At 39.6% G+C, this 16,684-nt stretch overlaps 1 protein-coding gene across 9 annotated transcripts in view; it reads right to left on the bottom strand.

Annotated features, from left to right (window-relative positions):
* Nucleotides 1–39: 39 nt before the first annotated feature.
* The window catches only part of eif4g3a (eukaryotic translation initiation factor 4 gamma, 3a), a 52,494-nt gene continuing 35,849 nt past the window's right edge, over nt 40–16,684 (bottom strand). For 6 of the 9 annotated variants that reach the window (XM_044167930.1, XM_044167947.1, XM_044167912.1 and 3 more), the window contains 17 exons: nt 16,044–16,190; nt 15,649–15,885; nt 13,704–13,808; nt 11,697–11,835; nt 11,240–11,361; nt 8,908–8,998; nt 7,832–7,949; nt 7,467–7,675; nt 6,621–6,733; nt 6,057–6,229; nt 5,024–5,149; nt 4,512–4,593; nt 4,025–4,123; nt 3,540–3,686; nt 2,228–2,309; nt 1,959–2,105; nt 40–1,073 (listed from right to left, as the gene is read on the bottom strand). In XM_044167930.1, the coding sequence (XP_044023865.1) occupies nt 892–1,073; nt 1,959–2,105; nt 2,228–2,309; nt 3,540–3,686; nt 4,025–4,123; nt 4,512–4,593; nt 5,024–5,149; nt 6,057–6,229; nt 6,621–6,733; nt 7,467–7,675; nt 7,832–7,949; nt 8,908–8,998; nt 11,240–11,361; nt 11,697–11,835; nt 13,704–13,808; nt 15,649–15,885; nt 16,044–16,190 (2,319 nt within the window). In that variant the 3' untranslated portion in view covers nt 40–891. The remainder of the gene's footprint in view (nt 1,074–1,958; nt 2,106–2,227; nt 2,310–3,539; nt 3,687–4,024; nt 4,124–4,511; nt 4,594–5,023; nt 5,150–6,056; nt 6,230–6,620; nt 6,734–7,466; nt 7,676–7,831; nt 7,950–8,907; nt 8,999–11,239; nt 11,362–11,696; nt 11,836–13,703; nt 13,809–15,648; nt 15,886–16,043; nt 16,191–16,684) is intronic. The other 3 variants (XM_044167966.1, XM_044167980.1, XM_044167974.1) reach the window with 1 other exon arrangement.

Here is a 16,684-nt window from a genome sequence, read left to right as displayed (position 1 = left end):
AACACCAACCATCAAAAGAACAAATCATGAGAATCAGCATTTTTTTTTAAACACCTTTTTCGTCTTTAATGTATTTACAAGCTTTAATCTGCTCTGTAGGTCTGAAGTATTACAAGCATTTCATGTTCAGCGACCCTGGCCATTAGCTTTTTAAAGTTGCATTTTTGCTCATTTTATTTGAATGTATCCGGTTTGTTCGTCTGTGTTTGTTTGACAGTTCTGTCGACCGACTTGCATTGCTTCTTGAATGCATATCTTTACCTCTCATGAGGTGTATGTACATATCAATGTAGAGCAAGCCAAGGCTGAAGGAAACACTTCCTGGTTATTAGGAGATAACCTTTGACCTCAAACGTCATACACGGACTACGTTAATAGTTTCTGTGCAGCAACTCCTTTTTATCTCTGCTTCCCCTTCATCCCAAAATAATTTTGTTTTACCCTGTTTTAAACCAAACAGTGTGGAATCCAGGGAGGCTATTTATTTCACAATTATTATTTTGTTATTATAATTAATTATATTGTTATTTCTGTTGTCTTGTTCTCATTTGTGAGCATCTGCAAATGTTAAATAACTTTCATATTTGCAGTCCTTAAAAAAATAATAAATTAAAGAGTCCAGAACCTATGTATCTTTTAAGTCTCTTCTTAAAAAGTAACAAAAGAAAAGTAAGTTAAAATTTAAAACAAAAATATTTTCTATGTATAATACAGGTATTTAGTGCTTCCGCCGTTGGAATCCAAACTCAAAATGGCGGCATGTTTCAGAACCGTACCGCAGAAAAAAATTCCAGCCGTAAACATGTCGTTCTGCCCATACACCCATTTTGAATGTTTGTTCTGCTGTAAGGATGCAGTTCTACTACTTCGTGTCCCCAGGTGTCTCCCTCGTCAATTATCTTCCGACTCCTCTTCCGCCTCCCGCAGCCAGGTGAAGAAGGCCGTAACAGACTTGAGGGCCACACCCTTACCGTGCTGCTCGGCAGGGTCTTTGCTCGTCTCCCACTTGTAGAAAGCGTCCTCCGAGATGACGTCCTCATCATACAGACAGTCAAAGAACATCCGGAGAAGGTCTGGAAGAGCAAAGACAGATCAGTCATCTTTTCGGCTCTGACAAGGATTCATGAAGTGAGAAAAGGCTTTTAAAACTCAGCTCTCAGTTAAATATTGTGAAAAATATGCGCCAGAAAACAGATTTTTCCAGTGAGGTGAAATGTGTGCAATGTGCCACAGGACTTGTCTGTGCTAGTTGCTATAATGTACCTTCTCTGCTGCTTCTAGTAGTAAAGGACATTAAGAAATCTGTGAATACGAGCTTCAGTCAAGATTGCAGTTCACACTTTGTACATTTTGATATGCCCATGTTACAAAGCACATATAATCACAGACTATCAAAGCTGTAATCCAACTCTTTATGTCCATATAATGTCTGTAAATGTTATTTCCTGTAAATAGTTGTGATTACATTCTTGCTTGTAAGAGAAGCTGCAACACAGTGTGTTTAAAAAAAGGTTATTTGGTGCAGGAGTTTGAATGACCTCCAATGACCAAACCTAAATCCAGTTAACGTTACAGAGTACAATAATACTGAGATTCAAAGTTCCTTGGGAACAGAAGAATCAAATGTAAATTTTAACATCTACAATTCCATGACAACTGGGCAAGCTCCATCTGCTGGTGAAGATCATGTTATATGATCGACAGCTTCAGACCAACTACTAAATGGACCTTGTGGTGAGATTATATTGTCTACAATAATATTGCTTGAAACATTAGAACACACCTTAGAAATTGCTTGTAACCAAGATTTGATCTTCTCTGATAAGAAATTAAGAATAAGACGACGAAAGACATATAAATCTCATAGTTTCATTGGGTGTGTGTGTGTGTGTGTGTGTGTGTGTGTTAACGGGAGTAGGTAGAAAGGTAGGAGGAGTAAACTAAGATTCAGCACTTACTTGGAGGCTGATCGAGGGCGACGATCAGCGCCTGAAGTGCATAAAGTGCTTGCAGCTGTCGCTCAGTGTCTGAGTTAAGGTACTTGAGTAATACAGGCAATCTCCTCTGGATGATGGCCGTGTCCACTCGACAGTTGGTGTTATCATCTGTTCGGTAAAACAAGAGGCAGAGTGAATGCACGCTGAGCAGCTCCGCTCCGTGTTTGGCACAGAGTAAATATTGCAATCAGCGGTGCGATTTTAGCACCTCCAGGTGGTGGAGTGCTTACCTTTCACTGCTGCCTTACACACAGCTGTCATCAAAGCCCTCAGGAAGGGAGACGAGCTCATCTGAGATTCATCTAGGTTTGCCTGGGAAATGGAGCACAGAGAAAGAAAAACACTATTTGTAAATTTCACATGGCTCAACATATCTTAGCAGTTATGCTACAGAAAAACAGGAAAACACCTTCAATAAGAATAAAAAAAAACAAACATTTGACATGTTACAAAGGGCTGATAAGTACTGAAAGAAGCAGCATGTTTGTGTTCAGGGTATGTGAATGGGGCATGTGGAAAGATTGACTGAATTGTGGAGCAGCAAAGAGAGATGCCTTTTCCTCGGACATCCTGATGGGCAACATGACAACTCCCAAACACTCTACAAAAATAAAATTTTGTGTCAGACTTCAACCACAACAGCTTTCTATAATCCTCTGTTATCCACCATCTCACTAAACGACGTCTTGTCCAGGGTAGATCTGGTACACAGCACTACTGTTAACGTTTGTGATTCACTACCTGGACATTTATGGTAGTGAGTGCAGATGTTAAATGCAGTCCATTTACCATTAATGTAAAGCTTTTATCCAAAGCACTTTATAATTTGCCAGTCACACTCACATACAGACGCGGTGAGCTACCATGCAAGGTGCCTGACCATCAGGAGGAATGTAGGGAAACTTTGACATGTGGACAGGAGGAGCTCAAACCGCCAAACGCTGCTGTAAGAGGACGACCCGTACACCCGTAAGGAGCACATCTTGTTTGTGCCCCCTTAAAAATAGACACCATTCAGTTGAGCTGATGTAGTGCAGCCATGCTCTGACAGGATATACATTTTTTTTGTTGTTGTTGTTTTTAAACATATTTCAGCTTGAACTCGAAATGTACTTTGAAACAGCAAGTGGCTGCCGTCACCACCTCCTTTGTTTTCCATGTAAACACCTGGGAAAGTGACCATGGCAACCGCAGTCTTGTAGCTACATCAGCTTCAAAGTTAGATTATCTGGTCGGGTTTTGTCGGTTTTGCTAAAAAATTCCTCTCATTTTAGCTACAACCCGCTTGATTTGGCTGCTTAAGGAGATTACAGTGGGTGGATGGCAACAGTAGTGTACCTTATTAGACATTTCTGTCAAACCTCTCCTCTAACTGAGTGACCTACCTGTTCCTTTTGTCACATTATAACTTTAATATTTCTGTTGCCTATGAAAATTAATGTATAACAGACTGCCCCTCTGAACTTTAGCCACTAGCTAACAAAGGTTGGGTGATGGTTTTTCTCTGAGAAATGTGTGCATACAATGTGTCACTTCTCATACCTCTACCCAGTCGAAGATCTGCTCGTCGCTGGCCATGTCCTCCAGGAGGAGTCTCTCCAGCTGCTGGCTCAGCTCCTCAGGAGACAAGATCCTTTTAGACAGAGCTGCCTCAGGGCTGGAGCTGTCCGACAGAATGAACTGGAGTTTCTGTTTGTATCAAGACGAGAGGACATCGACAAATAAGGGTAATCAGAAATACTTTATTGATCCCCGAGGGGAAACTCTTTTGTTACAGCTGCTCACTATCACGTCAATGCACACAGGAATAGAAGTACTAAGCAATCAAAATATAATACACTATAATACAGGGGAGATGATGACATGGGAAAAAGAAAAAGGAGGAAGAGCGATGGAGGAGGGGGTGGGGTCATAATGAGCTCTTTGTCAACTTCTTGTGTTAAATTAGTATAAAGAAAGCTGATGGTTGGTGACTTTTCCCATAATATTGAGATTTCTTGATTTGAGTGGATGCCTTTATAACCAACCTGCTGTGAGATGAAACCCTGGACGTCCTCTTCCTCTGGCAGGAAGTCGGTCCAGTTGAGGCCAGATTCCCTCCACAAAGAACCCATAGTCCTATGGCTCTGTGGATACAAAACGAGACAACGTCACACCTCTCTTCTCTGAAATATCTTATTTCTTCTGGTTTGCAGGGAAAAAGATTTGAATGAGCTAAATGAGCCAAAATTTGCTTAAAATAAAAAGGGCAAAATAACCTTGTCAATTTGATTAATGTTACAACAATAAAAGTGCATTTGTTGTCCTTACTCTGGGCTTTCACATTCAAAAATCATTTGACCAAAAATATTTTTCATAATGTGAAAGAACAGAATAGTATTTCTTTTGATGGCTGCACAACTACAATTGCGCTATTGATACTGCTACTATACTCCAATGGCTTTAGGAGAGCAGGAAACACAAATGTATGCAGAAGAAATTCAAACAACAATTAAAGATTAAAGTGTTGCTTACCTTTTGTTTGCATAGTATGTGCAGTATTTCAGAAATTAAGATCCCAGCTCTTCCCACAGGAAGCAAAGGTTTGCTTAATTCACTGTGAACAAACAAAAACAACAGAAATTAAATGCTGTCTGCCCAGCTGTTTATCTTCACACAGAAGAATGGAGAAGTTAAATAACTCAAATACTCTCACTCTTAAAATTTCTCCAAGTATATCCTGAAATTTGGAAATGAGTCCATAAATGAGAAACATAAACTAGTAAAATGTGGCCCAAGGACAACAACCATTTCATTTTGTTCATCAAGGAAAATGTTGATCAAAATGGCATATTGTGGGAGTAAACAAAGCAGAGTGAAAATTTCAGCTAGTTTCGCCACCAAGCCTGTTCACGCTGAGGTGATAGAAGCCAATACAGCACAACTGGTCACAGGGTGGCCATTTTTCCTGAGCAAACACACCAAATTTTACTTGATTTTTAGTATATGGCCTCCTTGAGTAGAACAAGAAGTGCATGACTTAGTACCTAAAGAGCTCTCTCATAGAGAAGCCCCCTTCCCTCAGCACAGGGCTGAGCAGCTCGGCCAGGTACAGCCAGATGTGAGGAATGTCGATAGCCATGTCATCCGCTTGCTCCAGCGTGTCTGCAAACCTGAGAAAACAAAAAGACACAGTGATGGTTAGGACACAACTTAAAATGATTATATTATTGTTCCTGTGGTCTAGAAGGTGACAACTAGACTCAAACATGTAAGTATAAACACAAATATAAAACACAAAGCATTCACAAATACATAAGTTCTTGTATTTAAGCAGCAGCAAAATGTTGTTTTACACCCAAATTTATTTTTCATTATCACATTGCTGAAAGTTGAGGATAGGTTCAGCTGTAGTTTATTAACTTAATATAATAGTTTTGAAACAACCATACATACACAAAGTTATCAAACAAGGCAGGTGAGGAGGGGTCACATTACGCTACCCCAACCAAAGACCAATGCTATGAAAAAAAACGTATAATGTATAGAGCCATTTCTCACAGTTTGCCGTGCTTTATATTTTAAGAATCTATAATAAAAGGTTTTAAGAAGCAGCTACAGAGGTTCTTCAAGATAGGCCTGAAAATAATTAAGTAAAATAGGCTTCCTTTGATTTGGATGATTAGATAAGCTGAGATTATTATTGTTCTGCTTTAACTGTCAATTGATTTAAATTGTTTTAATGTTTTGTATATGTATGGTTTGACGTAATTGTATTGTTGGATGCAATGTTAATGTTGTAACTTTACTGTTTACTGTATGAAGTATAAGTGCAAACATCGTTGACTATGTATTGTATTTGAATATGGACGCCAGGAAGAGTATCCCAATAAACAAATCTTTACCAAATACAAACTATAACTGTTTCATTCAAGTTACTGCCACCACAAAATCATTAGAAATCATTAGACAAGCATTAAAAAAAAAAAGAGTGTTACTTTCCAAAAAGATAACAATTAGCTCCTTGTCCATAGAAACTGCTTGATTATTAGGCCGAGTGCATTAAGCATGTGAACTGACCCTTTGTAGAACTGGGGTTTGGGCAGGATTCCCTGCTGCACCAGCTGGAAGAGGAGCTGGCCCATGTGGTCCCGTGTTATCTGACTGCGCTCCAGTGTCGACTCCACCCCAACACGCACAAAGATGTGTAGCTGAGAGCCCAAGTCGAGCTCGTCCACACACTGGACAGCCTCCTGCAGAAAACAAAGAAATATGAAGAAATGGAACTCAAACGCATGCATTTGAATTTGCATTTAAAGCCACTGTTCTGATCTTATCCTAGTAATTAAAGAGCAATACATGAATCTATATACTTCATTAAATCTATTTTAAAGAAAAAAAAATACATGATGCATTATTTTCTAAAAACTGACTTGGGCTCATTTCACAGCATCACCAAAGCAAATTAGGCATTTAAATCATGATTTATGTGAAGACAAATTATTTAAATCATAAATGAATCCATAGCAGAAGAAGAAATCACTGAGTTATCATTAACATCCTTCTAAGCACCTGTTTGTTGACCTAAAAACACTGGACACCTAAACAGGCATCTACTGTTGATTTTCTTGTGAATCTCAGTACCTTGTAGTCATTTATGTGCAGGAACTCGTCAATGATGGACTTGGACTTCCTCTCTATCTCCTCCTCAGACAGAGCAGGTCTGTCCGGGGTCTGGACCACTGGCTCAGGTTTCACTGTTGAAAACAACAATGACAACAGTGTTTGTCTGTGGTGAGAGGAGCAAGATTAAGATCCATGCCTGTTCTTCTCTGATTAAATCCCAGCATAAACACAGATTTACTCTATTCTGATTTTAATAACTATAATAATCACAGATTATAAGCAAAGTTTGTTTTCAAAGGTACAATTTGTGATCCAGATTTATGTTTAACGTGTCAAAGAATAGAATATTCACTGACTAGACAAAAAGACAACAGGATTTCAACCTGCTGTTGCTCCTAAATAATTGATTCACGTGTGTTGTAATACAAAGAAAAACCTTTTACAAGTAAATGTGAATGAGGTTAAAATTAAGATATTTATGTTTGCTGATGCCATTAAAGGTGTGTTTACATTAATAATGTTTGTGAACAGTAGACAAAAAGGAACATTTTAGCTGGTCCCCAAATTAAAAATATTTTTTTTTGAGTATTGTAAAAGAAAGGGCAAAAACAAGACTGCTGCTGCTGCTGGTTTGAGAAAACCACCAAAAAACTGCAATAACTTTTATATTTTATTTTATATTGTACCGACTATAAAATAGATAAAAATGTGAATACCCATTCAATACACCCAGCACTGTTGATACCAAGCAATGCCTGCTCATGGCTTAAAATAATAAAATCAGTGCGATGCCAGTAGAGACAGACATATATTTAAATATTATTTTCATGTATGTCCAGTGTTGTGCAGCACTGTGTGTCTCACCAGACTCCCTGACTCTGCTGCGCTCTGATTCTGTTTTGTCCTCGGTGACACTCGGTCTCCGGGGCTCGTCTCTTCGCGGCTCCTCAGGGGTTTGACTCTCCAGCAGCTCCTTTGAACTGCTGCCCCTAATGAACGGTCCGGGCCGTGACGATGGAGAGGCAGAGATCAGTGGCTTCTCGCTGCGTTCCCTCCCTGTACTGCTACGACTGCTGGGAGAAAAAACAAACAATCAAACAAATAAGTCAATCATGATGTTACTGTATCTGAGAGATTAACTATCAGAAGCACAAAGATACCATTCCTCAAGAGGACAGAGACAATGGTTCAACAGGAGCTCTAAATATGACCCTGGTGTTGTCCTTTACCTTCCCAGAGTTCTCCTGGAGTCAAAGTCTGCGTTCTGTGGAGGAGTGCTGGAGGGTTGAGGTGAAGGTGTTGACTGCAGCGCAGAGTAACGATTGAGGCCAGCTGTCCGTGATAGTTCTGTTATGGAGAGAAAAGTTATATGAGACATGAATGACAAAAATGGGAACCAAGGGAAATTATCTTAGATTATTAGCATTAAAGGGTAGGTAATGTTAGAGAAGCTAGCAAGAGACAGCTAGATTTCGAAAGTTTCCAACCAAAAAAATTGGATTGGATGGGCTTAATGGATGGGCTTAATATAGGCCTGCTACATTTTTCCCAACCAGAGCATTTGATTTATTGATTGCTGTCGGGATGTAAAGAGAACTTTAACAAATATAACAAAAAACGCTTCTGAAATGCATTACCTACCCTAGCTTTAAGGCCAAATAAATCACAAGAGTGTCACTGTATATGCAGTATATAACAGACTAATATGTCAAGAAGGAAAGAGAATACAAAATCCAATGCAATCAAAAAGGAAACACAAGAAATCTCTAGTGAGCTTCAGGCTCAAACTTAAGGTGTCAGTATGCATCAACAGAAGTGCTTGCCGGATGGTGGATCAGTATCGGAAACCCCACCTTTATGACATCGTAATCTGAGGACTTTCGGAAACCATCAATCCAACATTTACATCCACACAGCGATTGGTCATTTATGTGTCAAATCAAGTCAAATTTATTTATATAGCCCAATATCACAAATGTGCCTCAAGGGACTTTACAATCTGTACAGCATACGACACCCTCTATCTTCTTGGGTCTCTTTTTTCATTCCTTACACAGCTTTGGTGTGTACAAATGAGTGCAATACTATGAATGGTTTCAAAGAAAGTGTGCGCTCTTATCCCCATTTGAATAATTATCAAGTCTTGCCCCTTCTTTTGGCAGGTTTTGCTACGATGAATGGGCCTCTGGAGACACAAGATGAAAAGTGCTTAAGTTTTTTCAGCTCTGTACAATATCGCCAACTCCAGCTCATGCCATGTTTTGACCCAATGTGGTCATGGGTCAGTTAATACGTGTCTTCTTACCTGAGTCACTAGCCTTGGCTCCTCCACTGCTTCCCTTCACCCACGTGACTTGAGCCCGGGGGCCCAACTGGATCTTCTCATCCATTTGAGGCTGCAGAAAGAGAACAATTTAAGAACAAGTTGCAAGCACACATGAAAAACTGACAGCAATAGGCATACGAGAATGCCCAGCAGACAAAAATAATGAATAAATAAAATTATACTCATGAAGGAAGATACTAATATGCGTGTTACCTGCCCCTAATAATCTGCTGACAAATGACTCCCTAATATATGCACATTACCATAATTATGCTTGCTTTTTATTTACTAAAGTCCATCCATCCATCCATCGTTCACACCAGTTTATTTGTACACAGGGTCTCAAGAACACATTGGTTAAAACCTTTGATATTAATCAAGGACAAGTAGCATGTAAAATACAGTGTATAACATGCAGTGTATTACATGAATTTTCCGAAAGAATCAGTAAAATGAGTGTTCTCCTGGTACGACTAACACTGACAACATGGCAGAATTCTTCCAGAAGGGGGAGCTCTGGAAAAAAAATAAAAATAATAATAATTCTAAAGCATTACTTCATAGATCCAGCAGGGGGACTGTGTACTACAGAACATAAACCACAATAATCTAGATCAGATGAGGGCAGGGACAGTCTATGTGTACACATGATGAGCCACAGGATTCCTCTTCATGCTGTGTAAACAGAAACTTTCAGCCGAAAGCTGAACAGCAGCCACCGGTGAAGGAGCTTGTGACGGACGTGGAAAAACACTTAGTGAACGTGAGACAAACTTGTCACGACATGAAGAACAACTTATTAAATTACAAAGCAGACCTGACAACATTCAAACAAGATTCATTGTACAAAGCAGCCTGCAGATTCATCTCAGACTCAGAAAATACAAAATGCTGCAATGAAACCTTTCAGGCTATCTTTAGTCTTTAAGTATGGATCCTTGATCAGTATCTAATCAGTGGTCATTCCACAATATTGAATTCATCTTCTGATGAATCTTCTGAATCTGATGCATTATTCAACTAAACTCTTGTAAGGCATTTCATTGATGGGATCTGAGGATGCTGTCAGTCAAACTCTGCTGAAGATTAAACAATCGAGACTGCGTGAAAAGGAGGGTCTCGGCCCACTCCCAAGCGGACTCTGGCGCGGTTCGTTTCTGGTGTCAAAGTAAACTGGACCAACCACGGGATTTTATGACATTAGATAATTAGCATAAATTTTAACTACTACTAAATCTATGTGCTGATTGTGAACTGTCAAGGAAGCGATCTGGGTAAGAAATATATACGCAATGTATTTGGCAATCATGGTAATACGTAGGTGCATCAGAATGTGAGTATGGGGATTTTCCCTGATAAATCAACGTGAAAAGGATCGTAGAAAAGGTTTCAGTCGTAGTCATCTGGACACTGTTTTCAGAATCAAGACGTTTCGGCTCCCATCCGGAAGTCATTCTCAATTGTGAAAAAATGGGACAGGAACTAGAAATTTAAACTACTCTGTGTTACATAAGCCCTGCCCTCAGGAAGGAATCTGCCTGAGTATCTGTTAATAGCTAGTTTCACCTGAAACTGACCTAATTGTTTCCAAGATGGCCCAGTAATCAGTAATCAGGCCTATTGTTTTCTGGCTGCAACTACCTCATCACTGTTAAGTACCTGATTAGCATGTGATTGGCATGACCAAGGTGTTAATACACTGTGATAGACTTTGGGCAGATTGAATCTCAGACCACCATTTCTGTTCAAAGAGGGGTTTCTCTTTTTTCACAAAAATGGCTTCCTTGACACCCCGTTCAAACCAACTCTTCTCTCTACTAAGAATCTTCACCTCGCTGTCTTCAAATGTGTGGTTTGTAGCTTTTAGATGCAAATGCACGGCGCTCTGTAATCCTGAGTTAGCGTGTCGTCTGTGCTGATAAAGTCTTTTGTGAAGTGGCTGTTTGGTCTCGCCTATGTACCGTTCTTTGCAGTTTTCCTCACTGCACTGAATGGAGTAGACAATATTGCTCTATGATGACTACGACTGAAACCTTTTCTACGATAGAACACTCCTGGACGAATGAGGGACTACACAGTCTTAACGTGAAAAGGAGTTAAAAGAGGTGTGTTGTGTCCGACCCCATGTATTTAAGCACTTGCTTGGTTGATTTGTAAAAGGTCAGAGTCAACACAAACCAGACCAGAACTAAAAGGCAACACTGTGTCATTGTTTCCCCTTGGTCTGGATCAGCTGAACCCAACTACAGGTGTGAAAGCACCTTTGATGAAAGGGAAAAATGAGAGTGTGTAAAGACGCAGCATGTCTCACCTTGGAGATCTTTGGGATCTTGGTGGGGTCGATAGTCCTGCTGTTCTTTGTCATGGGCACAGTGTTCCAGGTCTCTTCTCTCTGCATGCGCTGATCTCTCTGTTCTCTCTGATCTCTTGGATCTACAAGGCCAAAACAGACACACCCACGCACAGGTAGGCCAAATACAGTTTTAAAAGGAGTAAAATGGTATTTTCATTAATTGAACTCAAACGACTGCGAAAGGGGCTGACAGAGTGACATTTTTGACTGTTTCTGCTATACATGATGAAATATTATAGGCTAGCTAACAGACGGGAGAGAGTAGGGGGGCTTCCTGTCTGCTGCTGGGCACAATAGCGTCTCTGCATGCTATAGGAACAGGAAGTCTGCCTGTATGCTTGCAGGCTTCCTGAGTCACAGTAGCTATGCCGATGTGACTCTAAGCCTTAAAGAGGATTTAGACTGCAGGCCTGACCTGGCCGTCTCTTGCTGTCCTTGGAGAGCAGTTGCTGGTGCACTTTTCTCTGCTCCTCCTGCTCTTCAATCTTCGCCTCCTTGTGGATCTGTTCAATGGTTTTTGGGCCCTGGTCGGCTCTCCTCGACACCCAGTTGTGCTGAAAGAATAACGAGAACCACAATGACCTCAGAAGTGAATGAAAGCTGTAGCGTCAGATTCAGTACTTTGAAATGGATTTTTTTTTCTTGATCTGAGCCATTTCAAATAACAGCCCAGATAATTTTCTCATATCTGCAGAGTATGGGTGGGTTTTATCATAACACATACATCAGTTCAGATATAAGAAGTTGTCAAGCAGAATGGAATATCCTGTTAAAAAGGTTATCAGTTTGTATGACAACCCTACATTTGTTATTAATATTTGTGCCATTCCACGATGCTGAATATGGGCATTTTGTTTTTAAACGAAGTGGCTCCTTGCACTGCCTAAGTAGCCGTGCTCATTTTAATTTCAAATTTGACAGGAGCACAGCACAGCAGAGCTTGAATCTGTGTTTCCAGCGTCTTGTAGGAGACAGTGACATTGATTCATACAGCTTGTGTTGGGTAAGAGTTATCAGAGTTGTATCAATGCAGATGTCTCTCTATCAGACAAGCCTGACATGACGCCTGTCATGTTAAGTCATTTGCTCCCTGTTTGTTTCTCTTCCTCTAAGTCCTTATATTTGTATCTGCCACTGTTGTGAGCCCAGGAAACATTCATGTGCCCCAACTATTTATTTATTTAGTTGTTAGTTTATTTAACCGGGACAATCCAGATAAATATTGTTACATAAAAGAGCTAAAAACAACTAAACTTAAATTAGTACATAAATGCAATGTGTCACTAGTTTCATCACTATCCATTAAAATGTAAGGCAGACCATTTTAATGTTTCTGACTTAAGGCTGAGTGATAAATCAAATTAATACTTTTTTTTGTTTTAGCACAATTTATAAAATGTCTACAGACTACAACATGGAAATTGACTTATTACAACATGAACTAAAAAGGTAATTTTCAGTCAAAAAGTAGCATAGATGATACTGTAGCTGGCTACATTAGCTGTCTTGAGTCATGAACCGTTAATTAAAAGCTAGCTCACTAGCGGAGGCTAATGTCAAGAAGCACAGACGGCAGTGTAGCAGTACTGTCTGTATTTATTATATATGCATAATGGCGACAGCACTGCAAGGGGTCAATTGTGTTGCAGTCTTTTTGCATTTTTGCAGAAAAAGATATTGATTAAAATAGTGAATTGTCCCAAAGCTAGAAAAAAAAATTTGAGATTTTTTTTTGTTATATTGTCCAGCACTAATTTGACTTTACACCTACATACAGTATATGGATTCAGCTACACTATGTCTGATGATTGATATTTTACAACCAATAACACTTAGTAGTGTACTTAGTAGTTATGCACACAACTGTGTGCATAATATGTCATATATCACATTTTACTGTGTTGTGTTGAATCTTGCTACAGTACACTGTACAGTTTCAAAATAGAGATCAACAGAATCATATATGGTAGAATTAATAGCAGATTAAAATGTTTTAGGTACACTAAATTGTTGATTTTCATACTGAACTGATGGTTCATACAGTATATACATTTCCAATGTGCTTAAATGCTTGTGTTTACAAATATTGTAGTGTACTGAACGTGTAAAAAATATTATAGGAAATGTAGAGGTAGTTTATGTGAATCAGTTCCTCTGTTCTACAGTGTATTTTCCCACAGGTTTATCACCCATCACTCGATCTGAAAAGGTGTTCAAATTCAATAACAAGAGCAGTAGTAGATAGTAGATTTAGCAGAATATGACGAGAATATCTAACATCATTTTCTAGAAGGTCAGAAAGATCAATGAAATAAACCTCTGGGGGAAAATTATTTGTGAACCAGAGCTACTCTGAACATGGGGCAAGACTTTGGACTCTACAACTGTGTAGATAAAACAGATATCACCACCACACACTCACCAATCTCAGGTCTATAATGTCCTGTAACATGAACCGTATCCGAGATGACGTCTTCCTCTCCTTGACGATTTTTTCCATCTGATTGAAATACTGATCCATCCGAGGCTGAGGAGAGAGAGAGAGGTTAATTTGAGACATGAAGGTTAAATTCTCTATTCTCTTTTCAGTCTACTGCACAGCAGATTTCAGGGATTTCCACATTATTTCACTAAAATGACCCATTGTTCAGTTTATTACTTGGAGCAGGAGCTGTCCTAACCGACCAAGATTAAATTGGAACATTTTTGGGAGACAGCAGAACAAAAACTATAATAGCCCAAAAAGAACAGACCCAATTCACTGTAAATAGCCTGCCATTAAACAGACCATGTTCAGAAAACTACCACATTAAACATGATGAAACTCATCTGAAGGACAAGACGGATGATTTATGGCCACATTCCTTTGGATCTAATGTACAGAAACTGTGCTTTTATGTTGGTAAACAGTGTAAATATCCTATCCTAGCAAACAGAAAAGGAAATAAAGCAGCATTAAGTTGTTATGCTGAGTTCATAGCAGTATCCCTGCTGGTCAGAGGGATTTACTTTTGCAGGGTGACTGCTAGATGATGAGGATCAAACCACACATCACAGTACAGCAGAGAGAGAGAGCAGAAAGGCCCTCGGGTCAGATATGTCTCTACAAGCATCTGGGGACTCTCGCTGTGTCCAGCTGGGAGTCACTGATGACTACAGGAGAGCCAGTCAGACAGAACAAAGCAGAGCATCCTCTGTGGGGACACAATGGGGATATTCCTGTTTCCTCATAACCTACATAAACAGTTTCTCCTCTGCCTCTGGAGCTGAATGTAGCCCAACTGGTATGGGATAAAAACACACCAGAACCTTCTCTTTTATGTCTCTCAAAACTGTGGTGCTGTAGATCAGAATCACCTCCACAATCAATTAACCAATTTGCCAAGTAACCAACCAATGCAGAGTAATTGTTCTTGGTAGCAGGTTAGCAGAGGCATACTGTCAAAGGGCTGCTGACAAACTGTTCACCTTACGACTACATCCCTGCAAACAAGGTCTGAATGACTTCACTTTAAGTTCTGAGCCAGCAAGTAAAACAAGTTTTTACTACAGCCCGAGACAGGCCTGTTCAAGGTCTTACCCCAGCGCCAGTAAGACAACTAGACTCTGTGTAGCACAACACACCAACAGCCTTGAGGTTGTGCCAGTATGTGTGACAGCCAAATCCACAATAACTCTAATAATATTCTATAATAATAATAATAATAATAATAATAATAATATATTTACTACAATAATAATAAACTTTATTTATACAGCACTTTTCAAAACAAAGTACTTTACATGGTTGAACATGGAAAAAAAATCTGTATTTTAATCTGCTGATCATATTTAAAGCTTTTCATCTGTTGTCTGTGACAACATGCTGTTTTTGATCTCTTAAACACACATTAAATAAAAGATTTTCAACCTGCAACTTAATTTACATACCAGAGATTCTGCACAGCTTTAGACACCTTGTTTTGACAGCTGTCTGTGCCTCTTAAGTCTCTTGTGAATTGAAATAACAGTGGTCCCCATTCCGATTTAAATTTTTATTTTAATCCATTGTGTAGCCCTTTCCACAATGAAGCTTCTTTGTTGCAAAAGTTTTACTTTTTGGGAAATACGCTGGTCTGTCTCTGTCCAAAAGGTAACAAAATCCACCTATCAGCATTGATTATGCTATGCTAAGCTAACCGACTGCTGGCTGTAGCTGCTGCTTTATATTAACTGTACAGACACGAGTGGTATCAATCATGTCATTTAACTCTTGGCAAGAAAGTAAATAAGTGTATTTCCCAAAATGTCGAGCTATTACTTTAAGCACAAACCTAAAAATGACCTCTATAGCTCACTTAAAACATCAACTTTCTTCTCCGCCTCACCTTGGCTTTCTCAAAGTCAAGGTCCTTGCCGATGGTGGTGAGCAGTCTGCACAGGCACTCCAAAGACTCCTCGTCGTGGTTCTTCAGCAGCTTGACAACACAGTCGTGCATGATGGCCTCTGTTAGCATCTTGAGCTTGAAGAGCTCGCCAATGAACTTGATGTTGCCAATGGAACGCCGCCGGGCCTTGTCCTTGTCTTCCTCCAGCTCTTCCTGAAGCCGCTCACGCTCCGTCGACTGAGGGGACCAAGGAAACATTAAACAAATACTTGCCCTGGAAGTTAATCACAAAACCTCTTTGTCAGAGTTTAGCCAGTTTCATCCCCCCGTACTAAAAATGCTTTGGTACAGCATGAAATCGGGTGTCACACTTGAGCAATTCATAGACCACATACCGATGCAGCAGAGTCAAGCTCTTTCTGTTTCCTCTCGAACACCACATCGTCCACCTTGTCTTTCTCAAACTCCTTCTGGCAGCGGTTTAGCAGCAGTTTGCGAAAGTTCACTGTGGTGTTTGGTTTGTCTGTCATGGGCACTTTGAGCTGTACATGAACATTAGAAATAGTAGATATAGTAAAGAAACAAGTATAAAAACAAAATAAGTGACCATAAACCTTAAAAAACTTGAGTGTCCAGCAGACGAGGCCACAAGACTAAAGGAGTTTTCTGCAACTTATACTGAAGGAAACTACTGCACCTTTTTTAGATTTACATAGCCATTTACATTTCATTGTGTGGATTATTTTAAACTTAAAGCCCTATATATCTATGCATGTTCCTGTACAAGTACAGTTAGGGTGACCAACTGATAGCTCTCTTTTTTTAAAAATGTTTCTCCCACATTGCACTTAACAGAGTTCCTCATTGCAGAAATGCATTTTTAATGAACAGCAACCCATTTGAAAGAATTATCAAGAGATTACTTATTTCATGTTTTACTACCAACAAATTCAATTCCAAATAGTGTAACAGCAGCTTTCTTTTCATCTCCCACTACTGAAGATAGTGGGTGTACACATCTTACGATTTCTTCTTG

The sequence above is a fragment of the Siniperca chuatsi genome, linkage group LG2, assembly GCF_020085105.1.
Source record: "Siniperca chuatsi isolate FFG_IHB_CAS linkage group LG2, ASM2008510v1, whole genome shotgun sequence".
NCBI classification, from domain to species: domain Eukaryota; kingdom Metazoa; phylum Chordata; class Actinopteri; order Centrarchiformes; family Sinipercidae; genus Siniperca; species Siniperca chuatsi.
The sequence above is the reverse complement of the archived record's forward strand: the minus strand, read 5'-3'. Positions and strand labels throughout refer to the sequence as shown.